A 24,290-nucleotide genomic window follows, 5' to 3' on the forward strand; every position below is an offset into this window, starting at 1 on the left:
AATGATGTTCTGCTCGTGAACAGGGTAACGCATATCGCAATCATATATCCTGTGCAATGGATCTTGTATGGATCGGCGCACAGACTCATTTTGAAGGATGTGTGTTAGCATTTCCGCTGTCATGTCTATGGTCCTGACGTGTTGTCAATATGTCGTCAGTATGTTCATTTAAAACTGTGCATGTTAGTAAATTGGGTTTCGAGTTAAGTCAACATGCCGTCTTAGAAAGGCAAATGTTGGACTTCATCGTTTGGAAGTATCGCGAGTATTTTATTTTGCTGCACTTCCGGTGGCTTTACGTTCTCTTTGTTTAGGGACTTTCGGTAAGATGTTGAGAGGGTGTATGCTAGAGAAACCCCGAGAATGACCTGTCTCCACAGTTGCTGTTGATGCGGGACTTTCTCAGACGCATTTCTTTTTGTCTATACACAGTCAGACCCATTCCAGTAATTCATATTGAATAATCTCCATTTCCATTTTAAAAATCTTTTTTGTCCTTTTTTGTTTAGTTAGGCATATGTTGTTTAAATTTGAGTTGCTATTATTTATTTATGTTTATTGCAGAGCATCTTATGGGTTATTGTTGCTTTGATTATTTACTGCATAGTTTTTATGCATTTTCTTTGCCTGTATGTTGTTATGCTTTTGTAATACAGTTGATCCACTAAAAGCAAAACAAAGAACACCAAGCTAAAAACTACGGACACGTTATTATCAGACGAAGCTAGTATCGCCAATCTTTTCTACAGGACGTGAACGCTGCATGTGTTCAGATTGCAGAGGCTGAATTGCAACCGGAGCAAGATGGGCAGCTAACAGCTGGTCTGCGCTTCTGCATCAACATCATCATCCCTGTGAAGCTCGATGACAGGTGGGTAACATACCATCGCACTCACAAAGTTGTGTGTAGTCACTCGGCCATCTTTGAATGGGTAAATGTGTGGGCGTGTTGTCATCAGCTTTCTGTGTAACCGATGCTGTGCGACTCCATGGAGGAGCATCAGCAGCCGTGCTGCAACGCTACAGGTGCACACATGCTGCATGAACACACACGGCCGCGTCCTTCACAAGATCACCGTCCCTGCAGACAGAAGGTCATGAGACGACGCAGCGTCTCCCGGTGGACAGATGTCCTCTGATCGGCATTTACCGACCTGCTGCAGCAGATAATGGACAGCTATCGTAGGATGCCCCCCACCCCGCGCGCACACGCACGCACTTACACATACATTAACTAAGTAACTACAAGGATAAATCAAATTGCACATGTCAACGTGATTATTATCATTACCTTTATTTAACCAGGAAGTCCCATTGAGGTTCAAAATCTCTTTTACAAGAGAGACCTGGCCAAGGTAGCAGCCAGTCAGAACATGTTAAAAATGCAACATATACGACATATCAAACAAGCAAACAAGCAAACAAACAAAAACATACAATCTTCCACAATAAAACAACAAGAACAACTATTAAAACATAGTGGACCTCTCAAGAAAAACAAGCACATGTCTCCATCACCACATTCTTTATGATGCCCTGAAATGTATTAATTGATATGAGTGTTTCTAATCCAAGGTCCTTCTGCAGATTATTCCAAGCCCATGGGGCATAGTAGGAAAAGGCAGTTATCCCCAAATCAGGGACTTTGCATTTGTAATGAATTGTAAAGATGCATGATACACCGAATCAAGACTACTTAAGATGGAGGAAGCTGCATGCATATACAATATGTCACCGTAATCAATCACAGACAAAAAAGTAGCTTCCACAAGTTTTCTCTTAGCACTGAAGGTAAAACAAGACTTGTTCCTAAAATAAAAGCCAATCTTCACTTTAAGCTTCCTGACTAAGGTTGTAATATGTACATTAAATGAAAGCTTGTCATCTATCCATATACCCAAGTACTTGTACGAGGGAACCCTTCTAATGGACTCACCTTCAGAAATGAAGATGCCAAAATCACCAGGAAAATGCGACCAAGCTTTTGTGATATTGGAATTATCCAGAACCAGCCAAAACCTGGCAACCTTCGATCTATAAAGCATTAGCATTAGAATTTATTTTAACATTCCTTTACCATACCTGTACACTACACACTTTTTTATTTATATATATATATTCTGTACATATATATACTTCTTATACTTTTTTAATACTCAGTGTACACTTTCTGTCTACTGAATGACAATAAAAGCTGTCTAAGTCTAATTAGTAAATGAGTTATTAAACATAAATAAAACCATTAGTTCCAACTCGTAACCCCCTTAATTCAATTCAATTCAGTTTTATTTGTATAGCGCCAAATCACAACAGAAGTTGTCTCAGGACACTTTCCATATAGAGCTGGTACAGACCAAGCTCTTTTATCTACAAAGAAACCAACAATTCCCCCATGAGCAAGCACTTGGCGACAGTGGCGAGGAAAAACTTCCTTTTAACAGGCAGAAACCTCGAGCAGAACCGGACTCTGGGTGGGCGGCCATCTGCCTCGACCGGTTGGGTGAGAGAGGAAGAGCAAGAGAGGGAGAGTGAGACAGACAGACAGAAATGCAGTCAGAGAGAGAGAGACAGAGACAGAGACAGAGAGACAGACATGCAGTCACAGTAACAGTGACAGTGGATGTAATAACAGCAGTAGCAGTTCAGATTCAGCCACTGTCCATGGGAACCTGCAAGACGACAAAGCACAGAGACTCCGGGGAAGGAGCTAAGTTAGTAATATGCCGTGGTAGGACATGAGAGCATGCGGATGGAGAGGGACAGAAGGACAGAGGAGCTCAGTGTATCTTTGGATGTCCCCCGACAGTCTAATCCTATAGCAGCATAACTAGGGGCTGGTCCAGGACAAGCCTGAGCCAGCCCTAACTATAAGCTTTATCAAAAAGGAAAGTTTTAAGCCTACTCTTAAATGTAGAGACAGTGTCTGCCTCCCGGACAAAGACTGGAAGATGGTTCCACAGGAGAGGAGCTTGATAGCTAAATGCTCTGACTCCTGTTCTGCTTTTTGAGACTTTAGGAACCATAAGTAGACCTGCATTCTGGGAACGCAGTGTTCGAGTAGGGCAATAAGGTACTATGAGCTCTTTAAGATAGGAAGGTGCCTGGCCATTTATGGCTTTGTAAGTAAGGAGGAGAATTTTAAACTCTATTCTAAACTTTACAGGGAGCCAGTGCAAAGTGGCGAGTATTGGAGAAATATGATCTCGCTTCCTGGTTTTTGTCAGAACACGTGCTGCAGCGTTCTGGAGCAACTGGAGAATATTCAGCAACGAATTTGGGCAGCCTGATAGTAAAGAATTGCAATAATCCAGCCTGGAAGTTACGAATGCATGGACTAGTTTTTCTGCATCATTTTGAGACAAAATATGCCTGATTTTTGCGATATTATGTAGGTGAAAAAAGGCAGTCCTTGAAATTTGTTTTACATGGGAGTGAAAGGACATGTCTTGGTCAAAGATGACTCCCAGATTCTTTACAGTGGTGCTGGAGGTCAGCGCAATGCCATCCATAGCTGCTATGTCATCAGAAAGTGACTTTCTAAGATGTTTAGGGCCTACTACTATAACTTCAGTTTGGTCCGAGTTTAGCATCAGAAAATTGCAGGTCATCCAGGTCTTTATGTCCTGAAGACATGCTTGTAGTCTAGTTAACTGACTGGTTTCTTCCGGTTTCATTGATAAATATAGCTGGGTATCATAGCATAGCAATGAAAATTTATTGAGTGCTTCCTGATAATCTTACCTAAAGGAAGCATATATAAGGTGAATAGAATTGGTCCAAGCACAGAACCCTGCGGTTTATAAGCAGTGACTCATGAGAAAGTTGTACCAGTATTTTTACTTTCAAAAATACTCCAGAACATCTACTGAGTGGACCTTGTGGTGACATCACTGCTCATTCCAAGGTCAAGATCGACAATTTAAAGTGTATTTGTAATTGTATTGTAATTTAAATGAAAGGCATGAACTCTTAGCATGTGTTACGCTCAAGTGTAATGCTATTGTTTGCTGTGGTGTTTGATGTCATCATTCCCATCATAGGAAAACAGCATAAGGTGATGACTCATTCTGCCTGTGATCATGTGTCGCACATCAAAAATACATTTTCAAGAAGAACTAATCAGTTCATTTTGCATGATTCGATCCCTCTTTTCCTTTCCTCTTACCTCTCCTAGGCCCACTGAAATCATCCTAAGACAAAACCACAGAAGAGGAAGTGAGAGAGACGAAGGATGGACTCCATCTCTATGATGGATGGCAGCAGGAGCCCCGTGTTCCTCACAGCCTCCTCCTCCCACCATCTCCACCATGCCCAGACCTGTTTCCTGCCCAGCAGCATGAAAAATGGAGTTGGAGACACAGGAACCCCCTGTCTGTCTGCCCAGGCCACAGTGGCCGTCCTGGGCTCTGGTGACTTCTCCAAGTGCCTGACCATACGCCTGCTCCACTGTGGCTTCCATGTAGTGGTGGGCAGCCGCCATCCCAAACTGGCAGCCCATTCATTTCCCCATGTGGTGGATGTGACACACCATGAAGACGCTGTGGGAAAGGCCAGCATTGTGTTCCTGGCAATCCGCCGTGAGCATTATTCTGTCCTGTGGGACCTCAAGCATCTACTGGAAGGTAGAGAACAACACATATACACAATGAGAAAACTAACCATAAATTTAAAGGAAGAAGACTTTCTTAAATTTCTTCAAGCTGATCTTGATATTGCACAAAACATGGTGGCTGACTGAAGGAAAGCAGGTAGGATCATAAAAGAAGGAGGAATAATGCAGCCTAATAGGCTAAGTAAGCTCCATGACAACTCTAAAGCATTGCCTATACTATGATGCTCTATATTAAAGGATTTAATGTAATACTTAATATATCTAATAATACATAATATATAATATATAATACATAATAATCTAATATGATAATATAATATGATTTCTCTGTGTTAATACATTACTCACGTGCCATATATATGTTGAAATATTTTTTGGCCTCTGTAATCATTCATCCTGTTCACACTGTTATGAAGTAATCCTTTTCAGTATGATTCTTCAATTACAATCAGACGCTTTTATCCAAAGCAAAGTACATATCAATTCACACACCGATGGCAGAGCATCAGGGGCAGTTGTGGGGTTCAGTATCTTGCCCAGGGATACTTCACTGCTTCACTGCTGAGACCAGGGATCGAACCACTGACATTCTGATCGGTGGACGACCACTCTACCTCCTGAGCCACAGCCGCATTGATTCTCCTGTAAGAAATGAAAGACAAAATTCACAGTCCTCATTCTTTATATATTAAAAAAAACATCCGCTGAAGAGACTTCAGCAGTCTCAGTCAGAGAAATCATTCAAAGCTAATACCACGTTTTAGTTTATGTTTCCCCAGACTGCTGCAGTGGAGGGATAGTAACAAAAAGAGGGAGGAACACAAAAAGACAACATTTGGAGGATACCCACAAGATTTGTCTGACTGATATTAGCTTAAGCTTAATTTAAAATACATTACAAAAGGCTTTCTTCACTGGCACTGTTGACAGGAGGAATGATTATGTATGTAGTGAGTGTTGTGTTAGAATACAGTTGAAATATTCTGATCTTCCATCCATTTTCTATACCGCCTATCCCTTTCGGGGTTGCGGGGGGGCTGGAGCCTATTCCAGCTTCAACGGGCGAGAGGCGGGGTACACCCTGAACCGGTCACCAGCCAATTGCAGGGCAACATGCAAAGACAGACAACCATTCACACTCACACTCACACCTAGGGGCAATTTAGAGTCACCAATCAACCTAATGAGCATGTTTTTGGTCTGTGGGAGGAAGCCGGAGTGCCCGGAGAGAAGCCACGCATGCACGGGAAGAACATGCAAACGTCACACAGAAAGGCCCCGCCCAGGGATCGAACCAGCAACCTTCTTGCTGTGAAGCACGCGCACTACCTGCTACCGTGCCGCCCTATTCTGAACTTGTCCAACATTTTAGCACACATTATCAATATTATTATTGTTATTGTTATTATTTAAGTGACTGGAGCAACTAATGTATGTGCAGTGATGTAAAATCATCACCAGATACTCTAGAGAGGCCTATTGTGCTGCTGTAGTTGTAGCGAACAACCTAAGTTTAGTATAAAATTAATATCTTTAACTACGCAAGTCATGTGTGTTTGTCTTTTTGTATTACAGGCAAGATCCTGGTGGATGTGAGTAACAACAGGAAGGTGAACCAGTATCCAGAGTCTAATGCTGAATATCTGGCTTCACTGCTGCCAGACTCCATCGTGGTCAAAGGCTTCAATGTCATCTCAGCCTGGGCCATGCAGCAGAGCTGCCCCAAAGATGCCAGCACACAGGTACAATTAAGCATATTCTACTACTTGGGGAAAACAAAGAAAAAAAAAGAAAAAGCCTTTTCTGTGGATTTCAATGGCTTTTCATAGCCTTCAACAATAGAACAAAAGAATCACAAAGATGGCCCAGTTATCGTCAAGTCACTTAAGTATGGACCTTCAGTAATATGATAACAGCTAGTTGAATATGGGGGGTGTCTCTGTTCAAAGACGGCCTCAGATTCAGGTTTATTATCGCCAAGTTCCCACAAGAAAAACAAGGAATTTGACTTAAGATGATGGCTATTCTTACTGGGAACCTATAATAAATATCATAAGACAACAAAAAAAAAAAACAGTAAAAAAAAAGACATGCTACAGTAAAAAAGACATGCTCCAACTTTAAAAAGTGCAAGTGTTTGCATGGTGGAGGGGGTCAGGATAGATGGTGTGTTTGTGTGTGTGAGAGAGAGAGAGAGAGAGAGTGGAGAGGAGGGGTAGTGTGAGTCATGTCCTGTTCAGGAGACTGACTGCGCAGGGGAAGAAACTGTTCTTGTGGCATGTGGTCCTGGTCCTGATGGATGGAAGTGTCTGGAAAAGACTCTGTCCAGGGTGGGAGGGGTCAGCTGCAATTTTTCTCGCCCTCCTCAGGGTCCTGGAGGAGTGTAGGCTGTGCAGAGAGGGCAGACTGCAGCCAATCACCCTGCACCCTGTGTGGATGATGTGCTGTAGTCTTCCCTTGTCCCTAGCTGTGGCGGCTGGGTACCAGACTGAGATGGAGGAGGGGAGGATGGACTCAATGATGGCCAAATAGAAATGAACCAGCATTGGCATGGGCAGGTCACATTTCCTCAGTTGCCGTAGGAAGTAGATCCTCTGGTGGGCTTTCTTGATGAGGGAGCTGATGTTAGATTCTTACTTGAGGTCATGGGAGATGACTGTGCCCAGGAGGCGAAATGATTCCACAGTGTTCACTGGGGAACCATGAAGTGTGATAGGGGCTAGTGGTGCTGGAGTTTTCCTGTAATCCACAACCGTCTCCACAGTTTTTGCTGTATTCAGGGCCAGATTGTTTCCCTCTTACCGGTGTACCAGCCTGTCAGTTTTGCTCCTGTACGCAGACTCGTCTCCATCCGAGATGAGACCTATGAGGATGGTGTTGTCAGCAAACTTCAGGAGCCTGACTGGTGACTGGAGGTGCATTGATTGGTGTACAGGGAAAAGAGCAGAGGGGACAGGACACAGCCTTGTGGAGCACCGGTGCTGATGGTGCAGCTGCCTGAGACATGCCTGCCTAGCTTCATATGTTGCCTCCTGTCGGACAAGAAGTCAATGATCCACCTGCAGGTTGAGTCAGGCACGTTCAGCTGGGTAAGTTTGTCCTACAAACTAGCCGGAATGTTGGTATTAAAGGCGGAACTGAAGTCCACAAAGAGTATCGTGGCATAGGTGCCCACAGCGTCCAAGTGCTGGAGGATGTGATGTAGAGCCGTGTTGGCTGTGTCATCCACAGATCTGTTTGCTCTGTAGGCAAACCAGGGTTGCAGGGGATCCAGCTGGGGGTCGGTGATGGATTTAAGGTGAGACAGCACAAGGCTCTCAAACGATTTCATTTACATAAAATTCAGAAACTGTCTCTGTCTCCACTCCTAAATGCTACCTCCTTTTTGGGCCTGGCTGTAAACCAGGGTTTGTCATTGCTGTTGTATACCCTGGTACGTGATGGTATGCAGACATCCACACAGAATCTGACATATGATGGCAGAGTTTAGAGATTAGCCTTGTTAAAATCACTCAGAATAATAATTGGAGAGTCCGGGTTTGTGTGCTCCACACTCAGTATCTGTTCAGCAAGTGAGCTTTGTGCCTCCTATGTATTGCCAAGAGGTGGGATGTAAGATGTAAACACCAACCACAATGAATGAAGCAAACTCACATTGGGAGTAGAAGGGTTTACAGTGAATGAAGAATGATTCCAGGTTGGGGGGCAGTGTTGCTGGATATGTGACATCATCACACCAGCCGATGTTGATATATAAACATATTCCACCGCTTTTTGCTCTGCCGGCAAGCTCAGTGTCACAGTCTGCCCGGAACAGTTCGAATCCTGGCAGATGTATTGCAGCATTGGGAATAGTTCCACATAGCCACGTCTCCGTGAAACACAGTGCAGCAGATGAGGAGAAGTCTCTGGACTTCCACCAGTAGTTGTAGTTCATCCATTTTGTTGCCCAGCAAGCGAACACTGGAGAGGAATATGCTAATATGCAAGATCCACACTCAGGTCATGTGATGATGCCTGAGCCACCTCCATGACAACTAAGCAAACCATCCCCTGAAGAAGCCCTACAACTTGGAGTTGAAAGCTCCCAAACAAGCTAGGAAATGAAGTAAAGATTTTTTGTCAAACTTCTATTCCAACAGTAAAGAATGAAAATTCACACTGCCACCGTTATTACCACAGAGCATTGTGTTCAGGTTTAATTCATTTTGTTTCAATAAAAGTTGAAAAAAATCCATATGCATTAGAAAGAAGAGGGACAGCCTGAGTCCTTTTCAAAGCTCACTGCAAGACATTGTGATTTGTTTGGATCTGTGTTTTCTCTTATATTAGGAGATGGCAGCCAATGTATTGTATGTGACAGTGTATATGACTGCCTTGTTTGCTCTTTGACACATTACTTCTGTTCGAATTTAGGTATGAATTATAAAAAATCCATGTGAGCCCTCACATCCAGAGAAAGCTATGTAGCAGAACTGGCCTCTAACTGACCTTCTCTTACCCTCTCTGCATTCCATCAGGAGAAATGGAGTTGCAAAGCATCCCAACTTTCAAGAGCTATTGACCATTTGAACTGTTTACAGGGAAGGTGTTAATTTCAGAGACAAGATATCTGGCCAAGAGACATCTCCTCCACGTTTTCTTTTCGGGGGAGCCAGAGACACAGACACCTCAAAGTCACCTCAGTCAATCAAAGGTTGCCTTCTCCTCACTGTGTTTCTCATGGCAACGCTAATTCTTTCCTGATAGCCCCATGAGAGATCGGGACCATAAAACTGTCTGAATGAAAGGTGCCAGGCTCCAGAGGAACCTACAAAATCAGATAATGCTGATGGGTTGTAAATTAGACATTCCTGAAGCAAACTGTTTTGTATGTCTGTGTGCCTTCTTTCTAATACACCAGAATAACCAAACCTCTATGTTGAACTTAACTTTTGATGTTTTCACCTTGCAGGACCCACCATATGTATAATATTGACGTTTTTCCAGTTTCTCTAACTTGAAGAATGACAAAGTTGTGATTTTAACTGTTTTATAAAGTTTGTCTGAATTTCTACCATGGAACCATACTGCCATCTAGAGGTTCGTAACAGTCAGGTTGAACACGTTTGACATGATGCATTTATTAATAAGTAATCGTAATAGTGGTAATCATTTTGGGCAAATATAGTCTGCCCTTCTTTATTTCTTTATTTTGTGTTAGTTATACCCTGAGTCATCATATATATTAGGATGAGTATTAGAAACTGTTATCATGATTATCGTTTAATGTTGTCATCCACTCATAAGACTTGTCTAATACATGTTGTGAACAATGTTGAAATGCCATTGAAAATCGTCCATTCAAAATATATGTGATTGACCATAGTGAGAAGCAGATGAGCCCCTCGTATGAATCATTAATTAATTTGAGCTCCATGAGGCAGGATTACATCGCGCGCCACAAACCGTCCTACATGAGCGACGGCCTGCCCATTAGACATGCCCTGGAGCGAGATTTAAATGTATGCAGCAGCAGCATGACTCAGTGCACATTACTCAGTTAAGTTATGTTTTTGTCTTTAGTTGTTACGTGTTACGTTGAGTTTTTGTTAAGTTTGTTATGTTACATTTTAGTTTTGTCTTTTACTTCTTAGTTGTCTTAGTCTTGTACAGTCGTTTTGCTCTTCAAGCTACGCAAAAGCCATACCGAGTAGCGTGATTTATTTTTCAGAAGATGTGTTTCTATAGTTTTGCTGTAAACTTTCATTTTTCTAAGCCACACGTTTTGTTTTAGTGTCAATAAATTTTAGTCAAACAATAATAATTTTGTAGACCCTTTTCAATCGGCCATCGAAGAGACTATCAATTTTGTTGTTATCAGTCTAAAATAATCCTTCACGGACTCAACCGAACCAAAACCCTGCAGACAGCTGTTGATCCTTGGTCTGGGTTAACAACCATCCGGAGCCATCCCTCATCTGTAACCGACACCATAGAACCCAGTTCGAGAGACATCACCGTCCAACATCAGCTCTTCACCTTGGTGTGCCTGGGCCTTCCACCGGAACAACCGAGCAGATCGGGCCACGGAAGAGCACCTGGGCATCTTTGAGTTAGCTCGGAGCAGAACTTGCCGGGACGTCATCAATCAAGTAGGCATGCTAAGCGGGTTTGAATAAGAGTTGGTCCGGAGGTTACGATACTGCTAATTTGTCCAAATTCTCTCAACTATTCGTTTAATCACTTAACGTTCGCGTCCCTATTATCCCCTTTCAACTACTTCTCACTATCGCCAGCTTGTTTTGCCATTGTGTTGCCATAAGTTTCTTTTGTGTTATGTCATATCACCTCATATCTTCTGTCGTACTATTCATGATATATTATTCATTATCCATAATTGTGCTTAATAAATGAGATTCTGATTTAAGTCCTGGTTAAACGGTGTCCTTTTGAGCTGAATATACGATCCCTGTATCCAGAGTTTACACTTCAGATTATCAGACTGGTTTACCGTTGGTTCCTTCGTTAGTACTTTATCATGGTTATAGAAGTTAATTTCTGCAGTCCTTCTTAGCTGAGGAAGGTGGTGCCCCATCATTTTATCAACAAATGCAACATCAAATTAATTTAGTTCCCCTACAGCTAATTCATACAAGGGACACTCACAACAGTCAGGAAATCCTGAAATGATCCCCAGCTAGTCTAATGTCTTTATCAGTGGTGTAGACATTTCAGATTCAGCAAGGAAAAGAAAACCAAATATACCTACTAAAGTAATGAACATGTGAAGCCAAATACAAAGCCCTAGGAGTCCTGAGCTCACAGAGGATCACAAGATAAATCTGAGGGTGTGGTGAGAGGATTAAAAAGGTAGGAAGGTAGAAGGAAAACTCTGTCTGTGGCTCTTTAATGATGCAATATAACATTACAAAAAGATAGAGTCTTCATCATAGTCTGTCTGTGGCTCTCATCCCCAAACTATAGTTCATAGTTAGTACCTCATCTGGAACCCTGAATCTGCACCTGTTTCCTCATTAGCCTGCTCTTCTTCTCTTGCTCGCTGCTGTGTTTCCTGTATACAAAATAATCCATTAATGATGCCATTTTATGGGCAACCTGACTGCTAGTACACAGATGAAGAAGTCAGGGTTAGCTTGCTAATTAACTCTATCTAACATGGTTAACTAACATCAGTTGATGTTATTTTCCACAGTGGAAAGGCTGGTGATACTGGCTAGTTAACTGGTTTTCATCTTCAATCAACATGGCTCCTGACTTCACTCCAAACATAATGCACTCACTCACATATTAGCAGTGACAATTATGTCGACCCAAAATATTGGAGGGGACATGTTCCCTCCATCCATATGCAGCCCTCGCCCTTGTGAAGATGAAAAACACCTCATAAATATGTAGTTTCATTTTTTTTTAAAAAAAGGCTCAGTAATTTCCTAAAAGTGGTCAATGCATTTTTTACCAAATGTTACTAAAACCAGACAAAATATTGCATTTGTTGGGGACTATTTTTAATTGCAGATTAATCCACATAGGATGGTGTATATGACATTCAGTCAAAATAAACTAAAGTGTATGTTCATGGTAAGGAAGGAAGATGTCCTACAGTGCAGCAGTGTGGCTGTGTCTTTTGACAACAATGGAGCTCTATGGATCAGAGGAATATGTCATGTATTGTATGTCATATGTCCTCCCCTCTTTGGTCCATCCTTCCTAGTTGTCTTCACTGGACCTCTAACCAACTTATTCTCTCTTTAATCCCGGCTCTGTGCAGGTGTTCATTTGCAGTGACTCAGTGGAGGCTAGACAGCAGATTATGGAACTAGCCCGCCATCTCAACTTCGAGCCGGTGGATATGGGCACTCTGTCTTCTTCGCGGGACATTGAGAACATGCCCATACAGTTATTTCCTGGCTGGAAGGGCCCTGTCCTTGCTGCCGTGGCCCTCTCCATCTTCTTTTTTGCCTACTCTTTTGTACGAGATATCATCCACCCATATGTGAAATACAAGCAGAGTGACTTCTATAAGATTCCCATAGAGATGGTGAACCGAACACTGCCTACTGTTGCCATCACTCTCTTGGCCCTGGTGTACCTGGCAGGCCAGCTAGCAGCTGCCCACCAACTCTACTACGGTACCAAGTACAGGCATTTCCCACACTGGCTGGAGGGCTGGCTGCAGAGCCGGAAACAGCTGGGCCTCCTCAGCTTCTTCCTGGCTGCTGTACATGTTCTCTACAGCCTGTGTCTGCCCATGAGAAGGTCTGAGAGGTACCTGCTGCTCAACACTGCCTACCAGCAGGTCAGTGGGGTGGAGGGCGCTGACAGCATTTCCACACTGACACTCATAAATTTAACCTTCCACCCACACAATGCTGGCATTTTCCACCAACATTAAATTAATTTGTCAGCATTTTGTGTACTTTCATCAGTTGCTCAAAAGAAAGATGACATTTATAATGATACATGATCAGTATCAATGTTTTGTCCATACTCTAAGTACAGAGCATTTAGGCTAGTTTAGCATTAAGAATGGCAGACGGTGGAAGGTCCAGCATCCAACAAAAGTACACAAAACCTCTTAAGTTCAATTGGACACAGCTTGCTGGAGTCTTGTCATCACAGTGAGGTTGCTAGGTTTGGTACCTGTGTGGTGTGCAAAAAAACAAGAGACTAAAACCAAAACCTATACTCATCCACTGCATCTACTGATACAGTAGCTTGAGCTGCTGCACAGAAGTATGGCAGATGGATACACTGTTGTTTGTCAGTAAACATTTCTGGCACATAACTGTCCCTAAAAACACAAATTCTGTTTGTTTGTTTTTTATTTGTGTTTGTGTTCAGGATGAAGAAGGTGTTAATGATAATGTCATTTCCTGAAATTTAGAGATGTCTATAGGTGTATTTTTGTACTCATTCTAAACTAGGCTAATTACTTCCTCTAGCCTTGTCCACTCTGGACACACAGACATGACACTGATATCCATCTTCACATCTCCCTCTCAGAAGTATCTCTGCGATCCCTTACCTGCATGTCAGTTGAGCCGGTCATTATTGTTGAGCACAGACTGAATAACAATGATTATCTCAAATTCACAATATAGCATACATACTAACAGTACTGTGCTTTCTATGAGCCTTGAGCAAAAGTTCACTAAAAAAATTTAAGTCCAGACCGTTCTTTGAAAACCTAAATGTGGCTCAGAAAGTAGAGAGGGTCATCCACTGATCAAAAGGTTGGTGGTTCATTTCCCACCTCTTCCTGCTCGCATGTTGAAGGGTCCACGCGCAAGACTCTGAACCCCAAATTGCTCCTGATGGTCAGGCATGCTGTGCGTTAGCTCGTTGCCATTGGTGACTGAAAGGGTGAATAAGCAGCAACAACCTTGCAGAGCACTTTTGATAAAAGGTCTATATAAATGTTGCCATTTACCATTTACATGCTAAAGTGCCTGAAAGACTCCAAAACAGTACAGTCTACTTATACATTCTGTACACACTGCATTGGGTGTGTGACATGTTTCATCGGCAATCAGCACACTAGTCGACACGTACAGTATGTCAGAAATTTCTGCAGTCATAAATTCTGGTCATGTCCACATGGGTCCATGCAATTGTCCAAGCAGGTTTGTGCTAATTTAATTGAAAATCTATTTGGGAATATACACTACTGAAGCATAATCTACAGTGCACTGACATGATAAAAGGTCTTAAGGTGGGTCCGGTTTATAGTCTTAGTCTTGGGGGAATAAAAATTCAGTTTTAAGACCCCCAGTATTTCTTTCATGTTGCAGATACCTGAATGAATGTGTTTAATTGAATTACCACACAGCAAATCTGGGGTAGGTATTTTTCATATAAAAACTGTACACATTACACGTGGTAACACTGGTTAATAGGGCCTGAACACTTTACCTTTGTCTCAGGGCCCTTTTGCAGGTTAATCTGACCATGCATTTGAAAGAACTGAATGATGATGATTGTGGTGAATTCAGTTCTGAGCATCCTCTATGTTGACAGATCCATGCTAATGTGGAGAATGCATGGAATGAGGAGGAGGTGTGGAGGGTGGAGATGTACGTTTCCTTTGGGATCATGAGCCTCGGGCTCCTGTCACTGCTGGCAATCACCTCCATCCCCTCTGTCAGCAGCACGCTCAACTGGAGGGAGTTCAGCTTCATACAGGTACACACATATAAACCAGGGGTTTTCTAACACTGGACTCATTTGATACTGAGGAAAATTTAAAAACATGATGACTCTGGGGTTATACAGAGCATCTTTTTTCCATTATTTCTGTGTGGATTTATGGATGTTTTAGATAGTGATATTCCAGGAAAGTTACACAGAATCTCAATATATGTCTATAATACCTATCTGTTCAGATTTGACTTTATTATGGGTCAAAGAAAAATTAGTACAGTTTTTGTTGACTATTGCAGCAATTGGGCATTAAGGATTTTAAAAAAAACTTTAACTGCCTCCATGAGCTGTGTGTCAGAGCTGCTGCTGCCTATAACCATGGACCATGGAAAATAGGCCAAATCAGCAGCCAAACTACAATAACTTCTAGTTGTTTTTAGGACACTAGCATGGAACTATCCTCACAGTGAAGTTTGGTACATATGAATGTGACATTGTAAATGGAGTTGTGCATCTGAACTGCCTTGCTGGCTTTGCTCTCTTTGCTGTATGATCACAGAAGTTGTTACTGTATGTACCATCATGTGTGTTACTGTCTTTGCTCCAGTCCACTCTGGGCTACATCGCCCTGCTCATCGCTACCTTCCATGGCCTCCTGTTTGGCTGGAAGAGAGCCTTTGAAGAGGAGGCCTACCGTTTCTACCTGCCCCCCAGCTTCGTGGTGGCCCTGGCCCTGCCAGTGTGTGTCATACTGGCGAAGGTGCTGATGCTGCTTCCCTGTGTGGCCCGCAAGCTGCACCAGATTCGCCAGGGCCTGGACAGCAGTCAGTACTGGTGCCAGCGCCTGGAGCCAGTGGGCTCGGCTGTCCAGGTTTCACCTGAGAGAGTTACCATCATGTGATGGCTGCAGCACAGAGCTGTCTGCTCCTTTATCGAGATTTTGACATATACTGCCATATTTAGCTGTTTTATTGAAGCAATATTGTTACATAATATTGAACACTATTTATTCTCATTGGAAGGGCATATTATTCTTACTTTTTGACTGAACAGTTTTTGTTGACGTGTGAATTGTGTACTTGTGTGATTATTAGCTGTTACTATTCACTATTACTACTGACTTTGTATCACTATTACATCACTGTTTACCCATCTAAATTGTAAAACTGAATATTCTTCTTTTGACAGTATCTTGCCCATATGCTCAAAGTACTTTGCTAATATTTCATCAATACCTTGTTCCTGGTCTTGTGTTATGGTAGACATGACACAGACAGTGTTGTTCATTGCTTTAAAGGGGAATTCTGCAATTTTACACGTGACATTTAGTCATTGCACAGTGGGCCGCTAGTTCTGCTTGGCCAGTGAAAATAGTTGTATAATATCCTCTGTGGCTCTGGTGGAACTGTGTAAATTCTTACATAACCCTGATGTTGTCATAGTGATGTCAAGGAGAGCACTCAAGCAATCCTCCTCGAATTGGTCCAGTCTATGTCTGTACAGTTTATCTATAAGACCTTGGTTACCTCCGTAGCTAGAACAGGGAGAGACTTCCTGTCTGTTATCTGCTAGAATGTTCTCTAAATATTATGTTAATGTGTCTCTGTCTGAGGTCTCTGTGTTGTCCAACCTTGAGACTTTTGGGCTCCTAACTGTATAGAAGGCCTTTGATAGAAAATTCCTTCACAGCAGGCAGGGATGGTCAAATGAAAAAGCGGTACTAGAGTTGCATTATGGGAAGTGTAGGATCTAGTGTTTTTGATTGGAGCTTACTACTGAGCTGTATTATGGGAAGTATTACAAGTAATCAGGACATCTGGGCTCCTGCTTCTCTTCTCTCTCTTGTGAGTCTCCAAACTTCAGGGACAGTAAATTGCTGTACCTAACTAAGTACAGTATTTCTGCTTGACAGTTGACATTTTCATGCAATACAAATTTCTTTTCAGTATGGTTATGGTGGCCTTGATTAAACCTTGTTTTCATCACAGTGCTGCACCTGCATTGTGATGAAAACAGGACCAATGTGGTCATGATCCCATTCAGATCCACACTAGAAAAGAGAAGATAGTAGTTGTCATCTTGGGGCTTAGTTAAAGAAGTCTTCCGGGAATAAGCACTCTTGAAACAGTTTTCCGTTGTTGTCTTGCAGTGGTTGTGCTTTCTGTTTTTACAGTGCATTTCTCTATTTGCAGAGTGTTTTTAAAACGCTGTGCATGCATTCTCAAATTGATGAAGATGTCTTTAAGTTGCTTGTGTTTTGTCCATTTGCATGTGTTTTCTTGGGTTGCAGTGCTTTCAGTGCTCGGGACAGCTAACAACAAAATAAAGTTGAATCGGCAAACGATAAGTAACATAGAAGAAATTATTTCTCTATGAGGGTATTACTAGTTACTATGATTATCTTCAGGTTTTGGAATTGTTCTTAGTTTTGGTGACAGTGTCACACTGCAAACTGTCAAGATATGTTTGAAGGTATTTGTTGATTCTGCAACATCACTGTGTTGTTATGTTTTTCTGTCTGTCTGTAATGTACTACTGAATATTGTGTCCATCAGTCATGCTCTAATGAATGGAATTTATGGCTCAGATTGAGAATTCAACAGAGTTTCTGTTTTTGCACACTCTTCCCAGCAGTCTTATTTGTGACATTTGTGAAATTTAATTGACTGCAGGCAGTACAGCTTAGCTGACTACACGAGCTGATGCAGTTAGAGAAGTTGTCACTGAATTACAACAAAATCAGTTTGTCAGTCTATACATTACACATGCCATGCCAGATCTTTACCGTGAATTAGATGTATGTGTACCATTTCCATCACCAGTATTACTTTTAATTGTGGGCTGGTGTCATCATGTATGTAACAAAAACCTGCTGTTTCCTACAGCAGGAAGATCAGTGAACTAAAACCCCCAAAACCAAAAAGTTGCAATGCTGTGTAAAACAAAGAAACACAGAAATATATCATTTGCTAAGCCTTTCTGACATATACTCAAACGAAAACAGTACAAAGATAATACGTTTAATGTTTAAACACATCAACTTGAGGTTTGGAAATATTTGCTTATTCTGAATTTGATGTAGCAACATGTTTCAAACAAGTTGGGACATGAGGAACTCAAGACTGGGAAAGCTGTGGAATGCTCCAAAAACACCTGTTTGGAATATACCACAGCTAAACAGGTTCATTGGGAACAGGTGACAGTATCATGATTGGGTATGAAAGGGGCATCATCAAAAGGCAACAAGCAAGGTTGGAGCGTATAGTCCAAACATTTAACAGCAATTCTCATTTCAATTACTAGGATTTTAGGGATTTCACCATCTTTGGCATAACTACAGTGATGAATAAGTATAGAACAATTATTGAGCTTAGCGACAGATAAAGACTTAGATGAAGACAGCAGATAGGACAGGATCCCACCTCCATTCACCACCTCCACCTCCATTCTCAAATGGAGGAAATTCTCAGTTGAATGTCCATGGACATCCTGGAGGTCATGGTAATGATAGAGAGGTGTTGGGTTGTTCAATAAAATGACAATATAGCAATGATATTAAAGACCAGCATTCATGGACTAATTAGCCAAATATGGTGAATGTGACTTTGACAGCATGGGAAGGTGGAGGTGGTGATGAAGAAGAAGAAGACTGAAATGGAGAAAACAAAAGAAATTCACTGAAGGAGGAATGACAGCAAAATGTAAGGGGGAAACATCTTCCTTAACCATCCTGACCTCAATGAGCGTGACCCTGACATGAGACCATCATTCTGAAAATGCTTTTCCACCTATTTGAGTGTCACAGATGGACTTTCTGCTGCACTTCTTATGACATACAGACTGACAGTGTCAAAAGTACTATAACTTTGCACAAAAACCACAACCAGCCCAAATACTGAGCTAAAGCTGTTTAACAACTCATAATGGGCAAACTCATAATATCTACAGGATTTCAACCCAGATAAAAGTACTGCATTTATAGAAAAGTGAGAATTATGACACGAATAATGACATCTTCGCAGATTGCAGTAGAATCACTTTGCTTTCTGTCACTATTATATTTGTACAAGACATAAAATATTATAATCGTGACATATAGTATATTTGATCATTCCTAATGCTTATGATGTTGATGCCCCTTGTTAAAAAAATCATCATCAATCATTACACAAGGAAAAAAAAGTGTGGTTTATTTTTAACTCTAGAGTGTTGCACAAAAGATAATGGAAAGGCTGATTTGATATTCAAAAGGCACAGAGTGCTACCGCTAAATTATTTAGATAATCCATTTATGATGTGAATCTACAAACTGATCTAATACTTGTTCAGATAAATTACAGTCAATGACTGAATGCAGGTCAGGTTAACTCTAAAATGCATGGGTGTAGATGAGTCTGTGGACATGTTAGTCCTATGACAAACTGGTGTCCCATCATGATGTGAGGAAGAACCAAGAGTCATATTCATATAGTATAAAAACACTTTTAATAATGAAAACCCTAAATCTCATGGCAAGTAAAACTCATTTCACAACACATTTCGACATTTTCACAAATCACTCAAATAAAGTCAGAACTCTTGCAAAACCTTCGAGTGTGGATGGTTTAGGTTGTCTAGTGAAATGATGATGTGTTAAAGGTGCAGCATTAAATAAACTGATTTTTTTATTTATTAAAAAAATATATTGTGTATATATTGTACATATGTATATTGTGTTGGGAAATTGTACACCTTCATAAGTGAATCTAGAATGTGGTTTTAAAATGTCTAACACGGTCTAAAAACTGTTTTACCAGAGACTATTTCACAACCAAAAATGCATCAACCAGGCAGAACGAGCAATGAAAAACAAGTGGTGTTCTTATTACAATAAATGGTTTGTAGTGGAGTTTGAGTTGAAAAGTACGTCATTGTGTTAGTGTAGGAACTGAAATTTGGTGTGGCACCTTCTATCATTGCAGGTCGGTAACAAGGCACTTAACTGGATACTCTCCAAATTCATGAACGTGACTATAAGAAAGTGGATAATCCACTGCTTCGACGCCGCAGAACAGCGCCTTCTAAAATGTTCTGAATGTTCTAAAGTGTTCTGAACCTCATAGCTGTCAGTTAGCCACGTGTGCGGCAGCGACGCCATAAAACTAAGTCATGTGTGGGATCGCAGCTGCTCCAGGTGAGGCAGCAGTTCCTGGGCACTGGGTCTGCAGCGGCACTCTCCGTTCCAGCACCGGTTCAGCAGAATCCTGCACAGCCGCCCTTGCTCGGACCGGAACAGCGGGTGCTTCTGAACACACGGCCGCAGATTGAGCGCCACGACCGCGTAGAGCACGTGCTGCCTGTCGCCGGTGTATGGCTGCTCTCTGGTAATCAGCTGCCACAAGGTGATCCCGAAAGAGAAGATATCCGCTTTACTGGACACCCCCTCGCCTTTCAGCAGCTCCGGGGATCTGTGCGTGTAGGTGCCGCCGACGTGACTGAGATGGGGGCTGATGGCGCTCACTTCACAACCGCGGTCTAGTGTCAATGAACAACCGAAATCGGCAATTTTGCATACGTCTTCACTCGACACCAACACGTTCGCTGGTTTTATGTCCAGATGCAGAACGTTGTGGGAGTGAAGGAACTGCAAGCCGTGTACAATGTCCGTGGAATACCTGAGCCACCTGTCCTCCCCCAGCGGCTCTGCACATTCGTAAATAATCTGCTGCAGATTTCTGCTTCCGACGAACTCCATCAGGATCGTTCCGATGCTGCTTTCGTCTTCAAAATCCGCCGGTACGCAAGTAGTGGCAGCGATGATACGAACGATGTTTCTGTGGCGCAAATGTGCTGCGTTCAACTCGGCCCAGAAGCTCTGCCGTGACGCCAACTTGTTCTTGGTGCATTTCTTCACTTTCTTAAGTGCGACGGTGTCCCCGAGGTATTCCGCCCTGTAGACGGAGCCGAAGCCTCCAGAGCCCACAGGCTGCATGGAGCGCAGCTCCTTCCAGTGGATCACAGAGGACCAGAGCCGACTGGAGACCTTTCCGTGGAGCCGTTGTACGGGGACTTGCAAGGTGGGGCCGTAGGGATGTTTGGACAGCGGACTGCTGCAGGTCCCGATGTCCAGAGAGGGGTAGATGTCTTTGGGCAACAGGCGAGTCACGGGGATCGGAGAGGGCATCGTGCGAAGCGGAGACTGTCAGTACAGCCTGACGTCTGCTAGTGACTGAAAAGCATGTCAGCAGTCTGTACACTTTTAAGCGCGCACCGCACACACACACACACACACACACACACACACACACACACACACACACACACACACACACACACACACACACACACACACACAGAAGGAGAGAGAAAGAGCTACACCGCCCCTTAGTGCTGTGGAGTATGTAGTGCTTTCTGTTTGGGTTTAACGGGTTCATTCCGATGGTTAAACTCAGTTTACGCTGTCTACAGGAGGGGAGGGCGGGGGGAATGAACCGCTTTTTGCGTTGTGTGGTAGTAAAGCACAATAATATTTTATGTCAGAAAGAAAGTACTCTGTGTGAGCATGCCATGGGATAAGCTAAACAGCTGAGCAGTTTTGTGCAGCAGTGCTTAAAGACAAATTTTACTTACCAGATTGAGTATGAGTCTGTGGGAGGGAGTGCCACTGAAGAACTTGTAACACGGCTCAGAGCCTATTTGCTCCTTTCAGTCAATTCACTGAGAGTCTTCCAGCATGCAGAAACACATAATCACATCCTACTTCAGTGTAAGTGTTGTGACAACATAGGACTGCACACAGTGTACTGCATTGGCTGTCAGCCTTTTTGTGACTCATGAAGTCGCCATCCTTGGCAGATCTTAAGAACTTCAAAATAGGCTTTTAGATCATCTGCAGCATCTCTGTCCAGGACTGCGCCATGAAAACCTGCACTTGAGGCCAATTATAAATGGCCATAAATTCTGAATTTTCCAGAACCTCCACAAAAATATAGGGGTTTCAAGCAAACAGATAGGGAGATAAAGTCGGAGACACATGAATGTGAGGGCACACAGACAACAGTGACAGCAGGAAAGAGAGTTTGTCAGTTTACAGAGAAAATTACAGCTTGGTTTACCCAACCCCCATTCCAAAGAAGTTGAAATGCTGCATTAAACGCAAATAATGCAGTCATCCTTTTTGGCATATTCAATTGAAAACAGCACAAAGACAATGTTTTACCTTATCAACTGAATTGATTTTTGTAAATATATGCCTATCCTAAATCTCATGCACGTTTCAAACAAGTTGGGACAGGAGCAACACAAGACTGAGAAAGTTGTGGAATGCTCCAAAAACGCAGGCTCGGAATATTTCACAGGTAAACAGGTTAATTGGTTTCAGGTGATAGTATCATGATTGGGTATGATGGGGCATCCTCGTTTACAAGCAAGGATGGAGAGAGGTTCACCACTTTGTGAAAAACTATATGGGTTCAAAAACCATCCAAAAGTCATCATCCATGATGTTATGGGGGTGTGTTAGTGTCCATGGCATTCTGTGAAGGCACCGTTAATGCTGAAAGGTACATACAGGTTTTGGAGCAACATAGGCAGCCATCCAGATTATGCCTTTTTCAGAGATGTCCCTTCTTATTCCAGCAAGACCATGCCAAGCCACATTCTGCAGGTGTTACAGGAGCATGGCCTTGTAATAAAGAGAGTGTGGGTACTAGACTGGCCTGCCTGCTTAAAATGTATCACACATTATGGAGTGCAAAATACATCAACAGAGACCCCAACTGTTGAACAGCTGAAGTTGTGTATAAAACAAGAATGAGAAATATTTTCGCATTCAAAACTTGAACAGATAGTGATCTGAAAGGTAATGTATTCACAGTGGTAAACAGGCCCCTGTCCCAACATGTTGCAAGTGTCAAATTCAGAATGAGTTTATCCATCCCTCCATCCATTTTCTATGCCGCTTATCCCTTTCGGGGTCGCGGGGGAGCCTATCTCAGCTGTCAACGGGCAAGAGGCACGGTACGCCCTGGACGGGTCACCAGCCGATCGCAGGGCACATACACACAACCATCCACACTCACACTCACACCTAGGGGCAATTTAGAGTCACCAATCAACCTACTGTAATGAGCATGTTTTTGGTCTGTGGGAGGAAGCCGGAGTGCCCAGAGAGAACCCACGCATGCACGGAAGAACATGCAAACTTCACACAGAACCTGAATCGAACCTGCGACCTTCTTGCTGTGAGGCACACGCACTACCTGCTGCGCCACCGTGCAGCCTCAGAATGAGTTTATATTTACAAAATCATTTTGAATGCAAAATATTTTATTTTCATACTATATTCAATTAAATAAAGGACAAAAATGATTAGCAAATAATTGCATTCTGTTCTTTTTTACATTTTATACAGAGTTCCAACTTTTTTGAAATTGGGTTGTAGTTGAAATTTGACTCAGAGACAGCTAACCAGAAACTTTGTACACGTTACCTGTCAGACTGCTGACCTGCAATGCTGGGATAAACTCCAGCCCCTGTAACTGTGAACACTGGTTGGGGGAATGTTTGGAAATTGTTGTGCCATTTCGATGGGTTTGTTTAGCATTGCCAGAAGATTAAATAAACTAATGACATCAACTTATGAGACCAAAAGCATAAGAGAATTACTAACTCACAATATGTTTTAACAACAACATATCCAAGCATAAATCTGGCACCTGATATACAGCATGTGCTGAAGGTGAAGCTGTTCTCTCTTGTAGGATAGTGAACCAAACTGACAAAAATGTACCAAGTTAGGGTTGCTTTGGTCACATTGCTAAGTATATGAGCTATGCATTATATTTCTTGCCAGTTATTTTTCTTATGATCCACACAGCATACATACATTTGATGGTTTGGTTCATATTGTATTTATGAAAATCTCTTCCTCTAAAAACAACACAGCAGGACACACACACACACTGTAGTTAATTTTGACTCAGTCCCACATGCTGCCGAGAATACTCACTAGATCACCATATGTGGATTAATCCACCACTGAAAATAGTTCCCAACAAATTCAGCCCTTCTGCCTGTTTGAATTATGTTAAAAACTAGAGCGGCCCACTGTGTAATTAAATCACTGAGCCTTCATAAAAAGCTTATCTATATATTAGTAAGACATTTCTAAGGAGTTCTTCTTCAGTATGAACCAATGGGCTAAAAGCTGAGAGCCACAGACTGGACAGCGAATTCTCAAAGTATTGAGATGGACTAACACAATGCTTTGTTGATGAAGCATTGAATTGTTGACAATAAGAAAAATATTGTATAACACAAGGCAAATCTAGCTCAGCCGCTAAACTGTATTGGTTATGTTAACTCAGCTAAAACCATCACAGTAACCAACGGTTACAATGATATTCCAGCAGTTCCAGATGCAGATTTGGGTTTGAATTGAACAACCAACCTTTTTCAGCTTGTATGCAGAATTCACTCTCATTTACCTTGTTAAAAGCTGCAGACTTCTGGTCCAGATAGTTCTAACCACAAAATCAGATTTAATGTTAAGAGC

General features: G+C 42.2%; 2 protein-coding genes across 2 annotated transcripts; one reads left to right on the forward strand and one right to left on the reverse strand.

The window, feature by feature from the left end:
- Positions 1–226: 226 nt before the first annotated feature.
- Positions 227–17,340, forward strand: steap2 (STEAP family member 2, metalloreductase). Its single transcript, XM_070986371.1, has 7 exons — positions 227–323; positions 750–871; positions 4,175–4,622; positions 6,188–6,354; positions 12,384–12,911; positions 14,633–14,797; positions 15,363–17,340. Exons 3-7 carry the CDS (start codon positions 4,232–4,234, stop codon positions 15,654–15,656), a joined length of 1,545 nt encoding a protein of 514 aa, XP_070842472.1. The 5' UTR covers positions 227–323; positions 750–871; positions 4,175–4,231; the 3' UTR covers positions 15,657–17,340.
- On the reverse strand, positions 16,705–20,959 carry mos (v-mos Moloney murine sarcoma viral oncogene homolog). Its single transcript, XM_070986375.1, has one exon. The coding sequence runs from the start codon at positions 20,916–20,918 to the stop codon at positions 19,902–19,904; it is 1,017 nt and encodes a 338-aa protein (XP_070842476.1). The 5' UTR covers positions 20,919–20,959; the 3' UTR covers positions 16,705–19,901.
- Positions 20,960–24,290: the final 3,331 nt, after the last annotated feature.

This window comes from Chaetodon trifascialis, chromosome 18, assembly GCF_039877785.1.
Source record: "Chaetodon trifascialis isolate fChaTrf1 chromosome 18, fChaTrf1.hap1, whole genome shotgun sequence".
Taxonomy (NCBI): domain Eukaryota; kingdom Metazoa; phylum Chordata; class Actinopteri; order Chaetodontiformes; family Chaetodontidae; genus Chaetodon; species Chaetodon trifascialis.

Excerpts from the sequence above, each read along its gene's own strand:
- mos (XM_070986375.1), bottom strand. The coding sequence starts at position 20,918 with ATGCCCTCTCCGATCCCCGTGACTCGCCTGTTGCCCAAAGACATCTAC.
- steap2 (XM_070986371.1), top strand. The coding sequence starts at position 4,232 with ATGGACTCCATCTCTATGATGGATGGCAGCAGGAGCCCCGTGTTCCTC. Across the intron at positions 6,355-12,383 it reads CCAAAGATGCCAGCACACAG|GTGTTCATTTGCAGTGACTC; the intron begins GTACAATTAAGC and ends GGCTCTGTGCAG. Across the intron at positions 14,798-15,362 it reads GGGAGTTCAGCTTCATACAG|TCCACTCTGGGCTACATCGC; the intron begins GTACACACATAT and ends TCTTTGCTCCAG.